The following is an 18990-nucleotide window of genomic DNA, read 5'->3' as shown; positions in this document are numbered from 1 at the left end:
GTATTTATAGGTACGCTTACATACTTTGACCGTGGGGTATAATAAATACATACGCCGGACTTTTGCTTTTTATTTTTCTTTTCTTTTTTCCGTCCACGCACAGGCGGGATGAGATCGCGGTGGCGCAGTTCTTCGGTATACGAAATCCAATAGACGTAACGCAAGTTTCTTCTGTGCCGACAATCGGTAGGTCGTCTCAAGTTGACGTTCGTCTAGTGAGCGTTCTTTGGCTCACAATAAAATATTACGTTACATTCGCACATACTGGTAAAAAATTTCAGCCAACCACTCCAGGACTATGACACTCCAGGCAAGTGGTTGCAGATGAAACATATAGAAAATGAACATTCAATTTGAATATCTTATACAAATACAATGCCACAACAGGCAAAATGCCCAACGAGGTGGCTGAGAAAAAGATGCCCATAAAAATATGGATGTCATATATTTCAAAAATACAGCAACCCAATTAAAAATGCAATTATAAACAATATATACACGTGATAAATATTATACAATTCCCATAAAGAATACTTATGGTCGTCTTATTCTAAGAATGGATAGCTTCTCGATTTACCCCAACATGTTTATCGTATTTCTTTTTAAACGTGTCAATTGTGTTACAATTTACTACCTCCGGGGGTAGGCTATTCCATTTATTAACAACCCTATTAGAGAAAAATTCCCTGCGGCACCATAACCTTGCATTGTCCCTCACCAATCGATACTGGTGTCCCTTTGTAAAAGCAGTCGATTGGCGGTGTACTAAAAGTTCATGGTCCATCCTATCCATCCCATTGAAAATTTTGAACACTTAGATCATATCTCCTCGACATCTATGTTCATCCAATGTAAACATTGAAGAAATAAGGAAGAAGACGACGACGTCTGTGACTCCACCATTTTTCGCGCCCCTCGCCTTAGAATGTCCCAGGACCACAAGGGGGCCGTATGGCTCCAGGTTGAGAATCACTGCAATGAAGAATATACAAGGCGATTACTTAATCTCCATTGCCGCATTTTACTGGTGAACCGTTGATCGTAGAGGCATATTTTCAATTAGAAAAATTATTCAAATAACGTGTAGAACTCGGATACATCATTCAGGTTGCAAGGGGTTGTAGTTATTGAAATAAAAAAAATAAGCTTTTTATACGGGACACCGTCTTCAAAATCCCAATAAGAAAGTTATTGCCGTCTTTTTCCCGAGGCCAACAAAACAAATTCCACGTTTCCAAGTACGATGTTCATCGAGATATTTGAACTGAAAAATAGGGAAAAAAGCGTTGTCCGTTACTCTTTGTTGTTCTTCCCCAATTTTTCTCAAAAAAAAATTAAATGATAAGTTTTATTTTGTATATCTCAGTGAATATGAAATTACATTTACAAACGTGGAATTTTTTTGGCGAGTTAAATTTTTTAATTAAAAAAATTAATTTTAATTAAAATTTTTTTAATTTAAAATAAAATTAAGTCAATGAAATCTCAAATTTGCATATGCAATTATATACATGTGGGGATATTTTTTTTTGTAAATGAATATATACTAAGAAATGGAAAATATGCATTTTAAAAACACATCTACGTTTTTGCATGGTGATTTTTTTAATGTATGTTTTGTCATTTTTGGTACATATTTCGGAATTTTTAACTTTTTCAGGATGTTTCAGTGCAAATTTTGAGGTTAATAACCACCACATTTTTGGCAAATTATAAGCGCATATTGGCATATTTTTGAAGCATATTTCGTCGCATACGTTACGGTTAAAGCCCGAAGCTGTAGAACGTAGGTTTCATCAAGGCGAGTTGGTAAAAGCCCGAAATACGCTTATAAACGTTTTCATTTCGAACTATTAAAAAACCAAAGCCCGTTTTAATGAATAAATTAAGCATTATTAGTAGTTTATTTAATTCTATTATTAGTAATTTATTTAATTCTATTATTAGTAATTTATTTAATTCTATTATTAGTAATTTATTTAATTCTATTATTAGTAATTTATTTAATTCTATTATTAGTAATTTATTTAATTCTATTATTAGTAATTTATTTAATTCTATTATTAGTAATTTATTTAATTCTATTATTAGTAATTTATTTAATTCTATTATTAGTAATTTATTTAATTCTATTATTAGTAATTTATTTAATTCTATTATTAGTAATTTATTTAATTCTATTATTAGAAAGTTCAACTTTCTTATTAATAATTATAATTATTTTAATTGAAATTATTTCAAATAATTAAGTATTGAGTTAATCAACACCTAGAACTTATTAGAAATAATAAATTATATAATTTAAAGTTCATACTATTCGGAGTAAATTAATTTGAACAGTAAAAACACGTTTTCAATGAATCAATTGACCATGATGATTATTGATGGTCGGAGTAAATAAATTAGTTAATTATAATTAATAATTGATTAATAAGTGTCAGGAGTAAAATTATAATTACTAATTGCTTAATTCGTGTTAGGAACTAACAAGTTCATGGCAGTTAATTAATGCATTTGTTAATTATGGATAAGTTAAAATTATTAAATATATATATAAATATACTTACAATTATTAATTAATTAATAAGTGGCAGAAACAAATAGTGTTCATGATGGTTAATTTATTGTTTTAAAAGTCCGAAATAAAAATGTTTACAAGCATATTTCGGGCTTTTACCGTAACACATATAATCCGGGCTCTAGCGATTATTTAACTTTGGGAGAGTATTAATTGTTTTTATGTACGGAAATGAAGGACCAGGAAGGGACAGACCTTTGTTGAAGAGCCCCGAGGAGAGAATGTGTTAAAATGATTTGCGTCAGTCTCCACGAAAGGCGTTGGATTGGACTAAACGTGTAAAATGCCCGTGACCCTCATGACGTCAGACTGTCCCGAAACTACACAAGGCAATCTTTCCTCATTATAAGTTATTTTCTTTCTATTTTATTCTCGGGGTTTGGCAAAAGCTGTTTCATGACTAGCCCGTGGGCTAACAAGATGGATTCTCTATTTCTTTTTCTTTCGTGGATGCCAATAAGGACACTCAATGGTCAATGACCTCCCTAACCATCGTGTGGGCTTTTTACCTTCCCTTGGCTAACTTTTTCTCCTTTCTCGTGTTACTAGAAACATTTCAAACCTCCTCCATCTAATGAATATTTGTGAAAACATTTTCACGGATATTCAACTTAAGGGGTCTCATACCTTTTAAAATTGTGAAAAACTATGCTCTAACAGAAATACCATTAAAAATACTATTTAACCATTCATTTATTTCAAATTTTTTGTACACGTTTTTGATTGCATATGCTATCCTATGCCAGTATGAAGTTTTCCATATCTCTGACGCTTAACTTTTTTTGTAAATTTTCAAAAAAATGCATTAAAAACAGCTTGCATGCATGGTAAAATACTGTATCATGACATCAATAAAATTGAATAAAAATTGATTCGAGATATACGTAAAGGAAACTTCAGTACCCATGAAACGAAGTAAAAGTTTGAGTCAACTGAAATCTCAATCTTATTTGAAATTAAATTCGAAAATTAAAAATTCATGAAATTGAAATTTGATAAGATTTCCTTTATTTAGAATCAATATTTTTATTAAACTATATTGATGTCATGGTATTTTATCAGGAGTGCAAGCTGATTTTAATGCATTTTTTTAAAATTTACAAAAAATTAAGTATCAGAGACATATAAAACTTTATACTAGTATTGGATAGCACACACAATCAGAACTATGTGTAAAATATTTTGAAATAAATCAATGGTTATATATAAATAGTATTTTCAATGATATTTCTACTAGAGCATAGTTTTCACAATGTTAAAAGTATGAGACCCCCCTTAAATCGGTTCAATTCCACGGACGATGTTTTCTCTATAATGTACATGTCGGGAATAATCTTTGTCCAACGTCAATATAATGATTAGCGTATTGTAAATAATAGCATATTGAGATAGTCAATTTAATTTTTTGTCAGGTTTACGTTTCAATTTCCTTCTTTTTCAGGGATTTGAGTTTTCAGATTTTGATGAATAACCTCTGCGCTCCAGCGGTAAACATATCGTAAACCTCGTTTTCAATGGTTTTTAATGATTCTTTTTTTTAAGTTAAGACCTATGGTACATACATGTGTACCTAACTCAAATTAAGCTCATTTTCAAAAGGGAACATTTCCACTTTTGCTGAATTTACACTAGATTTTAGTAGCTTTCAAAAAGTAGAAAATAGCCCAACAGGTAACGTGTAGGAATGGTAGAAGAATATTTAAATACTATGATATTCTGGATAGAGATCCACATTTGAATTTCGAAAATGCTCCGTTTTGAAAGAAAACTAGGAGAAATTTTACTTTTTGATTAAAATTTGAGTGGTCAAGTCTGAAAAATTGGAAATTTACACATCACCTGTTGATTCCAGAAGGATTTAACTAGCCCAAGAAGATACCCTTACTGCCCTCTCGTCATTAACATAAGAAAACACGACCATTTTATGGGAGAACCTCCCATGACGGACACTCCAGTTAGCGGACACCTCCTTACATCGACGGGATCCAATGTATCTTACTGTCCATTAATGGACATTCCTCGATAGCGGACAAAACTTTCGATCGCATGGGTGTTCGTTATCGTTATCGAGGTATGAAAGATACCGAAGTTTATGAAAATGGTGGATATATTCCCTTTTGATAGAAACGACTAACTTTACATTGTAATTTCTACCAAAAATATTCCCGTTTGAATAATCCCGGTTGCATAATCTGACAGAGCTTATCCCAAAGATTCATAAACCGTTAAAAATTGCATTTTGGAAAAAAGTGGAAATGCTACACCCTTTTGAAAGTAAGCTCAACTATTATTGTTCTAAAGGTTCTCCCAATCAATGCCTGGGCAATTGAAATCCCCTAGTATGAGAACCCTCTTACGCTTACACATGTAGGAAATTTCATCATGCAATTTGGCGATACTGTTTCGATCCCTATTCGGTGGATTGTAACAAACCCCAAAAATAATTTTATGACGTCTTTTGTTTTCAAGCTCAACCCATATAGTTTCAATATCACTTCTCTGCACGTTACACTCTCTAGCCTTTAAATAGGATTTCACGTGTATCAACACTCCACCCCCTTTTCCTATCAGATCTATTTCTCAAAAAGTACCATATCCTGAGATGTGTAAGAAAGATTCATCCCCATCGTTTGCCCAATATTCTGTGATGGCTATAAAATCCAGGCCCTCCACAACTATCATAGTTTGTAAAAAATCTTTCTTATTACCCAAGCTCCTGGCATTTATTAGCACACATTTTAATTTGCCCGGTGATTTAGTGTCAATCGAGAAGCCATCCAAGTCAGAGGTGGGTAATTCCCCGTTAGTACGGTTGTGATTATCATTAAGTAGCCCGCATTCCCGACTACGTGGTCTGGGAGTAGAAAACCTGACCTAAGACTATCGTAAACCTCCCAGACCCCCCCCCCCTCTTATTGTAGCTATATAAGTTTTCAAGAATTTGTGAAACCACAAATACTTACACCATCCACCACACTTATACTACGAAGTCTTACCAAAAGAAGTACGAACCCAGTTTAATCAAAACTTGTATCCTGTACCCGAGAAAAAACAAAATCTTTCATGACGCGATTGAAAACTTCAGATTTATTTGGAAACCTTATCGTAAATACAAAATCTTCGATACAACGATGCTCTTTGGATCAGAAACAATATCGTTGTAGAGGAATTATCGTTAAATTGAGAGGTAGCATTAGCATAGATTTGGAGACACGACTGATGATATCATTGGTATTTCTTCTGAAATGGCGTTGTTAGTACGTACTACCATAAAACGCATTAAAAGTATATTCGCAATAAAAATTTCCAATTAATTAGATGATCAAGGAGGTTTTTTTACACTGTAAAGTGATTTGCTGCACAACACTTTCATCTACCACACTAAAAGTACCCTCACGGTAAACTTCATTAACGCTTTCGAAGGGTAGCTAGTGCCTAATATACCAATGTTATTTAACAACCTCGAAAATACAAAAATTGGTGAGGAATTTGAAAATTATGTTTTGCTCCTAATCACCTTCAATGTATAAAAAATGTTTGTAGTAATTTCAAAATCTGAAAAAATACTGTTATAGAGGAATTTCTCGCAGTAAAGGATATCATTGTATCGAGAGGAGTTTATAGACTGTAGCAGCGTTCCTCAACCTTTCTGAACCCAAGGACAGTAAAATGTTTGAAACAATTAGACGGACCACTTGCGTCCCATATTACGGTACATTCCTGTATATTTGGTTGTTCTGACTTTTTTAAAAAATTTGTTACGTTCTTTAACGATGTTTATTTTTTATATTTAATACAATCGTTTTCATAACTTATAAATTGTATTATTATAATAATTATGGCTATATAAATACTTATCTCACGTGTTTGTCAGGCTCGTTGTTATTTCCGCGATTTCAAGAACAATTGGTGATTTTGCTAACTTATGACAACGTTTTTGGTGATAATTGATTTCCCGTGTTTTAACATACATATTTCCCCGTAGTATACCATACTATATACCATAGTTCTTTGTATTTTTCTCAATAAAATACGGTCACCAGGTTTTGATTTTTTTAAGCGAAATACATTTTTGTTTACAGAAATTTGCAATAGCCCTTTATTTCACAGCTTTAGAAATATTAGCAGCAATTAGGAAATTTGTCGTTCATTGCATTTATTGTCTACAATTAGTGATACCCCCCCCCCTTCAGAGATCGCAATGCTCTGCATTTTCCACGATGACTTATGGAGAATCCAAGTATGAAGGTACCTATAATTTTTATTTGAACCCCATATGAATATTACTAATATCAATTACAACAATTGATAATTTAATTCTAACTGAATGAAAAATTATTCAAGTCTGCCTTCGGACCACCTGTGCCATCGTCACAGACCATAGGTTCAAAAACGCTAGACTATGGGCAATACCAAACACAAGAATTGAAAGAATATTTTTGTAGAGAATTTATCGTTATATCGAGTATAATTATAGCGAGGTTTCACTGTATTCGAAAATTTACGATTTCATTCAATGAGATTCATATTTATTGATTCTGAAATGCATAAAACGAACCAACCATAAATGAAGTTGCTCCAGAGAGAACAGTTTCTAATTTCCAAAAAAGGAAGTTAATAACTAATAGGGAATCGTTGAACGCGAGTAAGCACATTGTTGGGTTCGACCGAAACGTATCTCTGAGTATTTTGGCGAAAGGCCAATGTTCGATGAGCCCTCGAGGTGTTTCATGCGCATGTAAAGCGTTTGCATGAATAATAAGGGAGAAAACAGAAGTAGATGATCTCAGAGCTGATCAGAACGTGTTGCTGGCTAAAGATTGACCGCGAACTTTTCCTCTTGTGTAATATTTTTTTTTCCTCCTTAGGAAGGCAATTTGGCATGCATATCTTGTCAAGAGATGAAAGACAGCCAAAGCTATCGTCATTCATCATCGCTGACAGCTAACACGACTCTCCAATGAACTGAGGCCGGCCACAATCTAATTCGACTTACCCAATGGAATTTCTAAATACCAGCGCTCAAATACAAAATTGAATTCGTGCCCAACATCCAGTTCAAGCTGTGAACGAACATTTTTTTTTTAAAAATCTTTATACATTATTCTATTCTGTTTAACGGCTAGAGTTTTGCAATCCACCTGCAAAACCTCGAACTATGCCTTCCTTCATTCGTTTTGTTCCTGTTTTTCACGAGGTGTTGAAAAACTTGATGAGGTGGCGTCAAGATCACTTCAGCTACGGAAGCGTGATCACTTTGTGGATGCGTACGTCAACAACAAAAAAATCCAATGACAAGTCAAGATTCGCAAGACACAAACACGAGACATTCGGATATAATATCACTTTTTTTTCGATTGCCAAGGAAGAAAAAAGGAAAGAATGGAATTGTGCAGCAACAGTTTATTGAAATAGAACAATTGAAACTTCATAGATATTGATTTGTTTCATTGATAACGGGATGAATAAAAATCATCCGACCTTTGAAGATATTCGATATCTTTGCTTTTCTCAAGGTTATCTCAAACTTTTTATTTTATAAATGAATGAATGAGAAACGAATAGTTATATTTGTTACCTTCAGGGGCAGCTCAAGTGAAGGTGCAAGGGGGCGGCAGCCTAATACGACCATGGTGGGAGGCTGAAAGGGCTTTATTCTAGGGGATTATGGGATAAACCTGATTTGTTTTATCCGTTCGAAACCGGTTTTCTTCAACAAAATGTGGTTGACCATACATCCCTCTTTAAAAGAAACTGTCCGGTTTTTTTTTGGTTCAAAGTTCACCCCTCACTGGACGATGATTCGACACGTTTGTTTCTCTACTACATTTTTTTAAATATCGGAATCACATTAGCAAACTTCCAATCTCTTGGGACGATACCTCAGCAACATTTACTTGTGTGAATCCACTTCTACTAAACCAGACATTCACCTCGTCGTATTCCTCTGCGGAACTTCTAACGAATTGGTACATGTTGAAATGTGTGTGTACGAATACTGAATCTTCCGTGAAGTTTGTTTCTGTGTAATGCTTGTTATGTGTAGTGCTGTCTTCTACAATCAATTTTTTTTTAAACTATGAGTTTTTTCTCAACTCATATTGAGTGAAGTGTAATGAATGGATGATTACACGGTTGTAAGCCTGTTGCTCTCTGCTGCGAGACTTTTTAACGGGGAGATCGGCTCGCATTCGCGCCTCGAAGTTGGGAACTACTTGTATGAATCTGTGCAACTGTGCCCCCAACAGTTCATTAGCACTATCCCAGAGGACCCTAGGATAGATATCACCTGTTCCTGGTGCTTTGCTTGTAAATATATCTATTAGAAAAATTTCAGAACTTCCACATCTTCCACTTGAATTTCATTGAGGATTTTGTCGCCAATGCCACACCGGAACTTTGTATATCGCCTTCACTATTTAAGACTGACGCGAAAAAGTCATTGAAAGCCCTACACATATGCCACCATTGCTCTCTGCCCTAGATCCTTCTACAGAGAGGGCGGCCAACTGTCCCCTTATATCCCTCGTTGACATACTTGAAAAATGATTTTGGGTGTATAGAAAAAATAAATACGAGTAACTATTCAGGTCGAACATATTCACAATTTTAATTTTAAACCGTGTAACTGCATATACTCGCTTAACATTTTATGTCCCATCAATTAATCGTTAACAGTTATGTTATTATTGAATTATTTTGAGAATAAAAATATTTTGAGTCATTTCTATCACCAGATATCTTAAATTTTGTATCGAAAAATATACACTGACTTGTAACTTTGCTAAGGGGAAACAAAGAGACCATTCAGGGAACATGCAACTAATAACTCTGAATTGGCATCAAATAGAGGAAAACTACTGAAAGTTGTTTGTTCATACATTGCAACAAAATGCAAGGTTAAAAAAAATGTAACGATTTTTTTTCCACATCTTCTTATAAATGAGTATATATGTAAGAAAAAAATCACAAGGTGAGCCATTAGATGACAAACATCGTATCCATGAAATACAGATAGAGCAGAGACGAATAAAAAAAAGCCTTTCGAATCGTGCAACCCAATTATTATCTGAAAATCGATCTTTTTGAGTAAGGAAAACAATGGCGTACTTGAAGCACATTCGCGCCATCTCTTCAATAAATAATATGTCCTCGAAAAATCGTTGCAAGAATTTTGTTGTTGTTCCGAATACCTCTCTCAATCCAGCTTGTGTTTGACCTTCCATCCAGACACGATTTTTCAATTCTTCCCATTGAAAAAAATTATTTATTGTATTTTGCGAAGTAATATTTTTCATTCCTTTATGCAAAAAAACGATCAAATTCGCATAAAATTAATTTTTATTTTCAGTTTGTATCTATATCCTAGGTGTGTGTTTGTGATTTGAGCAAATATCTCAAACCACTATTTCAATGTTCACAGTCGTCCCTCGGTATTCGTGGGGGTTTACGTTCCGTTAGTGACCGCGAATACGAAAAATCCACGAATAACACAAACCATCAACTTCTGCATTTTGAGACATCTCGTTTATATCTGCTTTGTGCGGCTGAAATAGAGGGGGGGGGGGGTGCGTCCAGTGATTCTCGGCGATGTTTTCTGAAAGAATATTATAATATCTGTCAGCCATTTCTTCTTTATTTCAGTTAATTTGTTAAAGTGTGATAACTAGTTTAGGCACTAGAATGGTCGAAATAGGCAGGCAAAAGGCACTAAAAGTGCCTAAAATAGGCACTAAAAAAAGGGCATTTATGATTTTTGGAAGGAAGAAAAATAACTAAAAACAAAGGTATTAAGGATCCAAAAACTAGCTGAAAAATCGGTTGCACTTAATCCGTCTATTGTTTTAATTACAGTTTATAATAACTGCATTTTAATACAAATTAAATTGATTTACTAGCTAGATCCTCAGAATTAGGGCAATTCCAGGACCACCATTACCAGGCGTGGAGTCGGTAGAGAAAATTATCTGTGGGGCTCTCTCGAGTTGCGAATGTTTCTTTTTGTTGTATCGTTCTTTTCATTTATTTGTTGTATTATTTGGAATAATCATTATTTCTATAGTTGAAACATGACGATCTTGTTCCATTTTTGTAAAAAGAAAAAAAAAAAATCATTTTTTCATATCGCCACGTATGCAAGATTCCTTCTAGCGCGGGGCCCTGTGTGGCTGCATCTGTCACACACACCTGAGTGCGACTATTGTCAATTTAATCGAATACTAAATGTGTGTGGTTAATAAATAGCTATGTTTGTTTGCAGTGCATTTATGATGCAAAAAAAAAAAAATCAAAACATGGGCCCAGAGCTCTGTCTGCTCTTACATTCCCTTGTGTGGGCCATGACATCAACTGATGACCTCTTGGGACAATCATCACTCCGCTATACACATACAACACAGTCTAATGCCTGAACGAGACATTATGTGGAGCCTGTGGAGGAACCAAAAATTTCATATTTTCCTCTGCTTTTGTTACACGGGATGCGTTTCTCTGAAACAAAATCATTCACGTCTAACACCCTCCGGTCAAAACAAATTAATGTATGCCAACACCAATCTCTCAGATCACTTGGTTGCTTCTAAATGGGGCTGGAAGGAGAAGGCGAGGGTCGAGCTTTCTGAAGATGATTAACACTGAGTATTGGAAATCTTAAAAATAGCAATTTTTTTTAAGTTCTCAATGCCCAAAATATCCAAGTTTTACAGTTTATGGCCTCTGAAATTCACTAATAAACTTAAAACTATGTTAAAATAAACTAGTCTAAAAGAAACTATTTAAAACAGTCAGTAGAGGCAAAAGTAGGTTTTAATATTTTGAAGTGGTCATTGGAAACATAGGAAGGCTTGGTCAGAATACCGGACGTATCGAAATTTAGATGACCATGAGTAATCTTATAAAACATAGCTAATCGCGAGATAATTCGGTGAGGAACGCTTTAAGTTCAGCTTATTAGCTGGATTATATGGATCAGGAAATCATGTTACCACACACACGACAAAAATTAAACGCACTTTTAATGTAAAACTGCATATACATTGCACAAAGCAAACTGCACAGGTAACTTTTGTTTCAATAAGTATAAAAAAAGCTTTTCCTCAAATAATTTGTAAGGAGAAATTGCTTGCAAATTTTATTATTACGTTAAAAATGTCTGTGCATAAAACATTTTTGACCGTCAATTTAGCTTAAAATAGGTTGACAGATATAAAAATTGAACGTCGAGTTGAAAGCACTTTTTCCTAAAAGAACAATAGGGGGGAAAATCTCCTAATACGATGATTTGGGCTTTTCGCGCCGTACGGTCCAACGAGCAACAACAAAAATTGAAAGTACACAGTAGACGCTGACACACAAAGTCCTACAAAAAATGCATATATCGTATGTATGTTTCGTAAAAAATAAAAAGTTACATAATAAATATCTTGTTTTTCCCATTTTTTATGTTTTCTTTGATAACTAGTAAATCACGAGCAGTAATGAAGAAAATGAAAATACAAACAACGCGCAGGCATCGCGTCGTCTGAAGCTGTTTCAGCATCACGTTTCTCGCCCTAAAGCAAGGATTGCTCGTGTTTATTTTCTTTAGAAACAGACACCCTAAAATACTGCATATTCCAGTTTCTCAACCTTTATCAAAACAAGGACCAGTAAAATGGAACAATTTGGTGGACCACTTGTGACCCCTATTATGGGACGTTCCTGTAATTTTCGTTGTTCCGATTTTTTCTAATACATTTGTCCCGTTTTTTCAACGATACTTATTTGAATTTGAAATATTTACCAAAGTCGTCAATACACATAGCGTTTCCGTAATATACATTTTTTTTAATGATAATTATGGCAAATATTAAAAATATATTTCGCATATTTGTCAGGTTTAACGAGTTTTGTCTTAAAGCTTTTTTGGAATTTAAATAATACAAATAGAACGCCACAACAGGCAAAATGCTTAACGAGGTGGCTGAGAAAAAGATGCCCATAAAAATATGGATGTCACATATTTCAAAAATACAGCGACCCAATTAAAAATGCAATTAACACAAATTATAAACAATATATACACATGATAAAATATTATACAACGCCCATAAGGAATACTTATGGTTGTCTTATTCTAAGAATGGATAGCTCCTCCATTTACCCCAACGTGTTTATCGTATTTCTTTTTGAACGTGTCAATTGTGTTACAATTTACTACCTCCGGGGGTAAGCTATTCCATTTATTAACAACCCTATTAGAGAAAAATTCCCTGCGACACCATAACCTTGCATTCTCCCTCACCAATCGGTACTGGTGTCCCCTTGTAAAAGCAGTCGATTGGCGGTGTACTAAAAGTTCATGGTCCATCCTATCCATCCCATTGAAAATTTTGAACACTTCGATCATATCTCCTCGACAAATGCGTTCATCCAATGTAAACATATTGATAATGATTGAGGTTTATGACAATGCTTTTGATGACGATTGGCGATGTCCCGTATATTTTACGGATTAGTATTTAAGATCCCAATTTACCGAATTTTAGTTTCTCAATGAAATACGGTCATCGGATCATTTTTGAATATTTTTTCATGAAATACATTTTTGGTCATTGCAATTTTGTAGCAGCCCTTCATTTCACACACTACAGTAATTTTAGCAGTAATTAGCAAATTGCAATTTTTGGCATAATTTAGTGATATTCGTATTTAGGGTAGCAATTTCCTGCATTCTCCTCGATGATGTATGGTGAGCCTGAGTATGCAAGTATAATTTTATTTGGACCCATATGGACACTATTAATATCTCAATTACAACGGGTGAATAATTTCATCAAGTCAGCCTGCGGCCCACCTATGCCATCATCTTGGACCATAGGTTGAGAAACGCTGGCATAATCCAATTCTGCACAAAATGGCACCAGCTCCACGCATTTTGCCTTCGGCGAAGGGGGAAAATACGATATCTAAGTAACGACTTGGATTTATTTGAAATTGTTGAAAATAAATGCGATCATAACACCAACTTATTACCAATTATAACTATCAAATATAAATTTCTCTAGTTTTTTGGGCATTCAACTTCAAATGATATTTCTTACAAATACAACGCCACAACAGCCACAATGAGGTGGCTGAGAAAAACATCTTTTAACAGATATATCCTAAACTGGCGAAAACTTGTCTTCTATAAGGCAATAATTTTTCTGCGCAAAAACAAAATCTTTGCCCACCCAAAATGAATGTTTCCTTGAGACGGTGTCTTTGAGATTCCCTCACATAGAAAAGATTTCTTTTACATTACTCCTAAAATCTATAACAATTTACCTATTGAACTGCAAAATATATAACATAGTTTCCTGCTTTTAAACAACGACTGCAACAATACATCGCTATAATACATAGCTGCTAAGACCCCCGGATTTTCCGGGAGGTTCCCGAATTCTACTCCATCTCCGGGACTTTCGAAAATTTGCTTCATCTCCCGAATTTCGAGTGTGATTGTAAAAAAAATCCTTATTTTTTAGGAAAAAAATTATTAAAGAATTTATCTTGAAAAAAGACCGTATCTTTCGTTTTTAATTTCCGATATGACGTCACAAGCATGATGTAAATTATACATTCTCAAAACATGACTCGCGGGCCAAATACGACCTTCAAAGTCATCCGATGTTGTCCGTGACCTCAAACATAGTTTTGTATAAATGTGAACCAAGTGACAAATTTCCGGATCACTGAAGTTACCCATGGTGAATTTTTATATTATCATCTGATTGCCCCGCGGCACACTGCCAGAACACCTGAGTAATCCACGACATATTTACAGATCACTTGAGTGACCTGCGGCACTGTTCAAAAGCCCGTAAGTAGCCCGCAACACGTTTTAAGATCACGTAAGTCAACCGTGGCAAACTTTCAGATCACTTAAGTGTCCATATATATTTATAGACCATCTTTATTCCTTTTCTTTCAAACCGAGCACAACTCCAGTCTATCGCCTGGGATATTTACTACCGATTGAGTTGCACCGGAAGTGTAAGTGTTTGTGTATCTAACAGTCTAAGTGCGTATATAGTGTTGTGTGTGAATTTTTAATGCCGCTATCTATATTTCAAGTTGTGAATATTTGAATATATATATTCAAAGATTAAATATTTGTGTCGTTGTAGCGAGCGTCTCTGTGACGAGACTTTATAAAGGGGAGATCGGCTCGCATTCGTGCCTCGAAGTTGGGAACCACAAAAACCTCTGCACCACTGCGGTGAGATTCGAACCCGGGTCCTCGCGATGCGTGTCCGTCACCATGACCACTCGACTACCACAGCGGCCCCATCTACAGATCAACGCGGAGCAGTTGCGGCTGCCGCACATTTACAGACCACATTGGCTGTGACCGCGCGCGGCGGCACTGTTCCAGTAGTTGATTAAGTGGCCCGCGAAACATTTTCAAATCAACGAGGTAGCCCTCACCACTTAAAGGTTGAACACTCTTGATGAAATTGTCGCCATTGCATCAAATCCTTAAAAAAATTCATTTTCGGGGAAGAAAAGACAAAAGTGGTCAAACTGCCATCATCAATTCGTCCTCGCGACATCCAAATTTGGCGAGACGACTCGTATATGCTTTGATCACATGTCCTGTTTCGGGGCCGATGGCGATTTTTCTGTTGGCGTGATTTGATTAGAAAGTAGTAATGACAGGTAATTCAACTTACTGGCGGGCGAAGATTGGCGCTGGTTTGCACGAAGTCACGTTTTTTCAAACGGGAAGAATCGCTACGGTTTTACTTTTGTGAATGACGAACCCCTACATTGTGTTTTCTCCACAAAAAAAAAAAAATAAATAAAAAAATAAATAATAAAAAAAAACCCCATTTATATTTCTTGAATTTGGATCCGCGCACAAAAATCTCCCTCATTCTTCAAAATTAGCAGCTATGCTAATATATCAAAAGCTTATTTTTATACTCGGACATAAATTTATGCATTTTGATTGTTTCACCGAAACGATTTACTTATTACGAATACCTGTCTCCCTTCTTGATTTTTATACTTGGTGCATGTATTTTCCTCGATTCACATAATTTATTTTATATACAGGGTGTCCTGTAAGTGCTTATGCGGCCTTTATCTCATCAACCGTCCGTCGTAGAGGTAGGGTTTTGATTTAAAAAATGCTCAAAAGGCGGACAAAAATTACCCTGCACCAATTTTGAGAGTGAAAATAGTGTGTAACAGAATAAAAATTTGAATTTTTATATATATGGTCCCTCTGTCATCTAACTTCCAACTGAAAGAGTGTTCCCATGTCTTTCCTGAGGCCGCAAAATTCACTGAGATATTTGAATTAAAAAACCGGAAAAAATTTGGGAAAAGATAGCAGAAATACATGAAAGGAGTGTTGTCCGTTAGTTTTTGCTATTATTTTAAAACTTTTCTCCGATTTTTGAATTAAAATATATTAGTGAACATTGCTGTAAAAACATGGGATTCTTTTTGTTGGGCTCAAGAAAAGACAGCGCACCAACTTTCTAATTGGAAGTTAGAGGACCGTATAAAAATTGATTTTTTTATTTTGTGTGACACTGTATTTTCACTCTCAAAACTGGTGCATGGTAATTTTTGAACGCCGTTTGAGCATTTTTAAAATTTGAATTAAAACATGTCTACGACGGACGGTTGACGAGATAAAGGCCACGCTACCGTTTACAGGACACCCTGTATATATGTTTTTTTATATATTTTTATTTTCACGCCTTTCAACAAAGTAATACAAATTGTACTAATGACTTTGGCTACAATTTATGTTGTCCGTAAGGGCAGGGCCGCCCTTACCAGTGCGAAAAGAATTGGGGGGACCCCTTCGCCCCGATTTTTTTTCTTCTGTGAGAGGGAAATCGAAAATATTTCAGAAAATTAAAGTCATGAAAATTCAGAATAAATGCAAGAAATAATTTCAGAATTGGAAATAATTCCAGAGTTAATGAAAATTCATAATAAATGAAAAAAATACTTTTAGACTTAATGAAAGTTCTGACAAATGAAAAGTGTTTCAGAATTGATGAAAATTTTCAGAATTCCAGAACGGATGAAAATTCAGAATTTATGTAAGGAATTGTTACCGTAAATGCGGAGCCCGGTGATACCGCACACTCTTAAGGGCGGCTCCGAGTACTGGTAGCCTCGTTACCGGCCCCCCCCCCCCTTGTCAACTCATATTCAACTCAGTTTATCGATATTTACGTCAGTTTGCAATATGTTTTTGCTCCTTGTTGAAAAAAATAAAACACGAAAAACAATCCTCTGTTTTCGTAACGTTTTTCTCCGTAAAAGTATGATTAAGAAAATATATCGATTGTAGAAACGAAATAAAACTAAACGAATGTAAATAGCATTATTGCATTAAAAGTTTTTCCATTCATCCGTGAACAATTTTGGTTTTTGTCACTTCTAAGAGTGTGCCACAAAATGGCACCTTTCAGTTATTGTTAATTACTACTTCAATGCGTTAAAAGTTTTTTATTTTCTTATATGAAATGGGGTTCGCTCAAACCGGCGTTTCATTTTAATTACACTTTAGGATGACGTTATCGTAATAAGAATGACAAATGTAACAAAAAAAGACTCGTCTGTTTTTTCGATTAAATTCAAAAACTTATCTGTCGAATTAAATCGTTGTTTGGATTCGAAACGGCAATCAATCATTTGCACTTTTATTAAATACTTCCCATTGTTGTTTCACTAATTGGCAACGCAAGTGAAGCAACAACATTTCGACACTGTTTCTACATGCCACAACTGAATATTGAGTTCCCGTTACAGTTACACCATAGGCATTGCTCTCCTTAAGACCCGTTTACACGCGTCAAGTAATTTAGCGGTTAACTAAATTTCAAGTTTAATTCTGAAAAAAGTATCACTCGTTAAGTGGATTTAGCAGATGCTGATTGGAAGATTTTCAGAGGAGGCCTACTGGCTCATGCGGTCTACTTAACCGAAAAAATAAAATCTGGTTTATTTACTTAAACTACTAAATCACTTACCAACTAAACGGTCCTTATCGTCTGCATACATCTTAACTTAAAATTTAGTCAACTGCTAAATCCTTTAACGCTTGTAAACGGGCCTTCAGAAACAACAGAGTTGATGTAATTTAGTAACAAATATACAGGGTGCCCACTCATCGTTGCCCAATGGCTATTTCCTGAACCGTTGGTTTTAGAGATAACTTTCAATGAGTAATGTTTCAAATGATGTCACCCATCATCTTAAACGTTATTGAAATGAAATAAAAATTAATGAAAAACCTTCAAAATTTAAATTTCTATACGCCACCCGTTCTCGAACTTCCAATTATATAGTAGTTGTCCCGTCTTTCCCGAAGACAAAAAAAAAATTGTGTTTCTAAGTGCAATATTCACTGAGATTTTTCCATTTAAAAAACAGAAATGGCAAAAACAGCATAAATGAGGGCTGTCCGTTAGTTTCTGGTGCTTTTCCTGTTTTTTGATTTTTTTAATTCAAAAATATCTCGGTGAGTATTGCACTTAAAAACATGGAAATTTTTTTGTTGGCCTCAGGAGAGACAGGGCAACAACTTGCCAATTAAAAGTGAGAGGACGGGGGACCGTATAAGAACTTACATTTTGTAACTTTTTTTATTAATAATTGTTTTCATTTGAACGGCATTTAAGATGATGGGCGACATCATATTTGAAACATTTTTTTCTCTATAATTAAAAGTCTCTAACACCAACGGTTCAGAAAATTGACATTGTTCAACAATAAGGGTGGGCACCCTGTGTATAGATACATACGCTTATATCAACTTACCTTCACTCCTTTCTGGTTGCTGAAATCTGTACTCAAGCACTGTACAGCAACGTTCACCTTTAAAATAAGTCATTTCATTAAAATCCCGTTTTTTGACGTATACATTTCTTTAAACGATTTCTTTATAGTTTTAACCTTTTAAGCGGCAACTAGAAATCATCAACACCCCCCTTCCTTCAAAATGCCAAATCTTTTTTTAATGGAGTAAGCTTTCGTCCGATTTTCAGCAGGTGCAAACTGAAAGGTATAGGTTGAAGTTGCCAATACAAAATATCTGGGATTGTCAATGCTAAAATAAGAGGCTTTTTGTGGGGCCGAGATATCTCGTCATTGCCACTTAAAGGGTTTACTTGGTAATTTATTTAAAAAAAAAATAACAGCAACATAAATGGACACAAAATGATCTATTTTTGTCTCGCGAACTCACTTTTGTTGGGCTTTCGAGGGGATTCCAATAAAATGCTATCGCATTATGAGTCACTTCGTCTATTTGGCCGATTATACCATTGCTATTTTTGGTATCTGAAAAGAAATAAAAAACGCTATAAGCTAAACGGGAGCAAACATTTTTTGTTGAGGTATTTGCTGGTTGAGGTATT

At 34.9% G+C, this 18990-nt stretch overlaps 1 protein-coding gene across 2 annotated transcripts in view; it reads right to left on the bottom strand.

Annotated features, from left to right (window-relative positions):
• The window catches only part of LOC149084778 (grainyhead-like protein 1 homolog), a 203733-nt gene that overhangs the window by 49896 nt on the left and 134847 nt on the right, over positions 1-18990 (bottom strand). For both annotated transcript variants that reach the window (XM_089232525.1, XM_089232526.1), the window contains exons 8-9: positions 18819-18913; positions 18392-18448 (exon numbers count right to left, since the gene is read on the bottom strand). In XM_089232525.1, the coding sequence (XP_089088651.1) occupies positions 18392-18448; positions 18819-18913 (152 nt within the window). The remainder of the gene's footprint in view (positions 1-18391; positions 18449-18818; positions 18914-18990) is intronic.

This window comes from Pholcus phalangioides, unplaced genomic scaffold (genome assembly GCF_987345545.1).
Source record: "Pholcus phalangioides strain wild (caught in Gottingen) unplaced genomic scaffold, Ppha-v1.0 ptg000007l_1, whole genome shotgun sequence".
Lineage (NCBI taxonomy): Eukaryota > Metazoa > Arthropoda > Arachnida > Araneae > Pholcidae > Pholcus > Pholcus phalangioides.
This window is presented reverse-complemented; position numbering and strand designations above follow the sequence as displayed.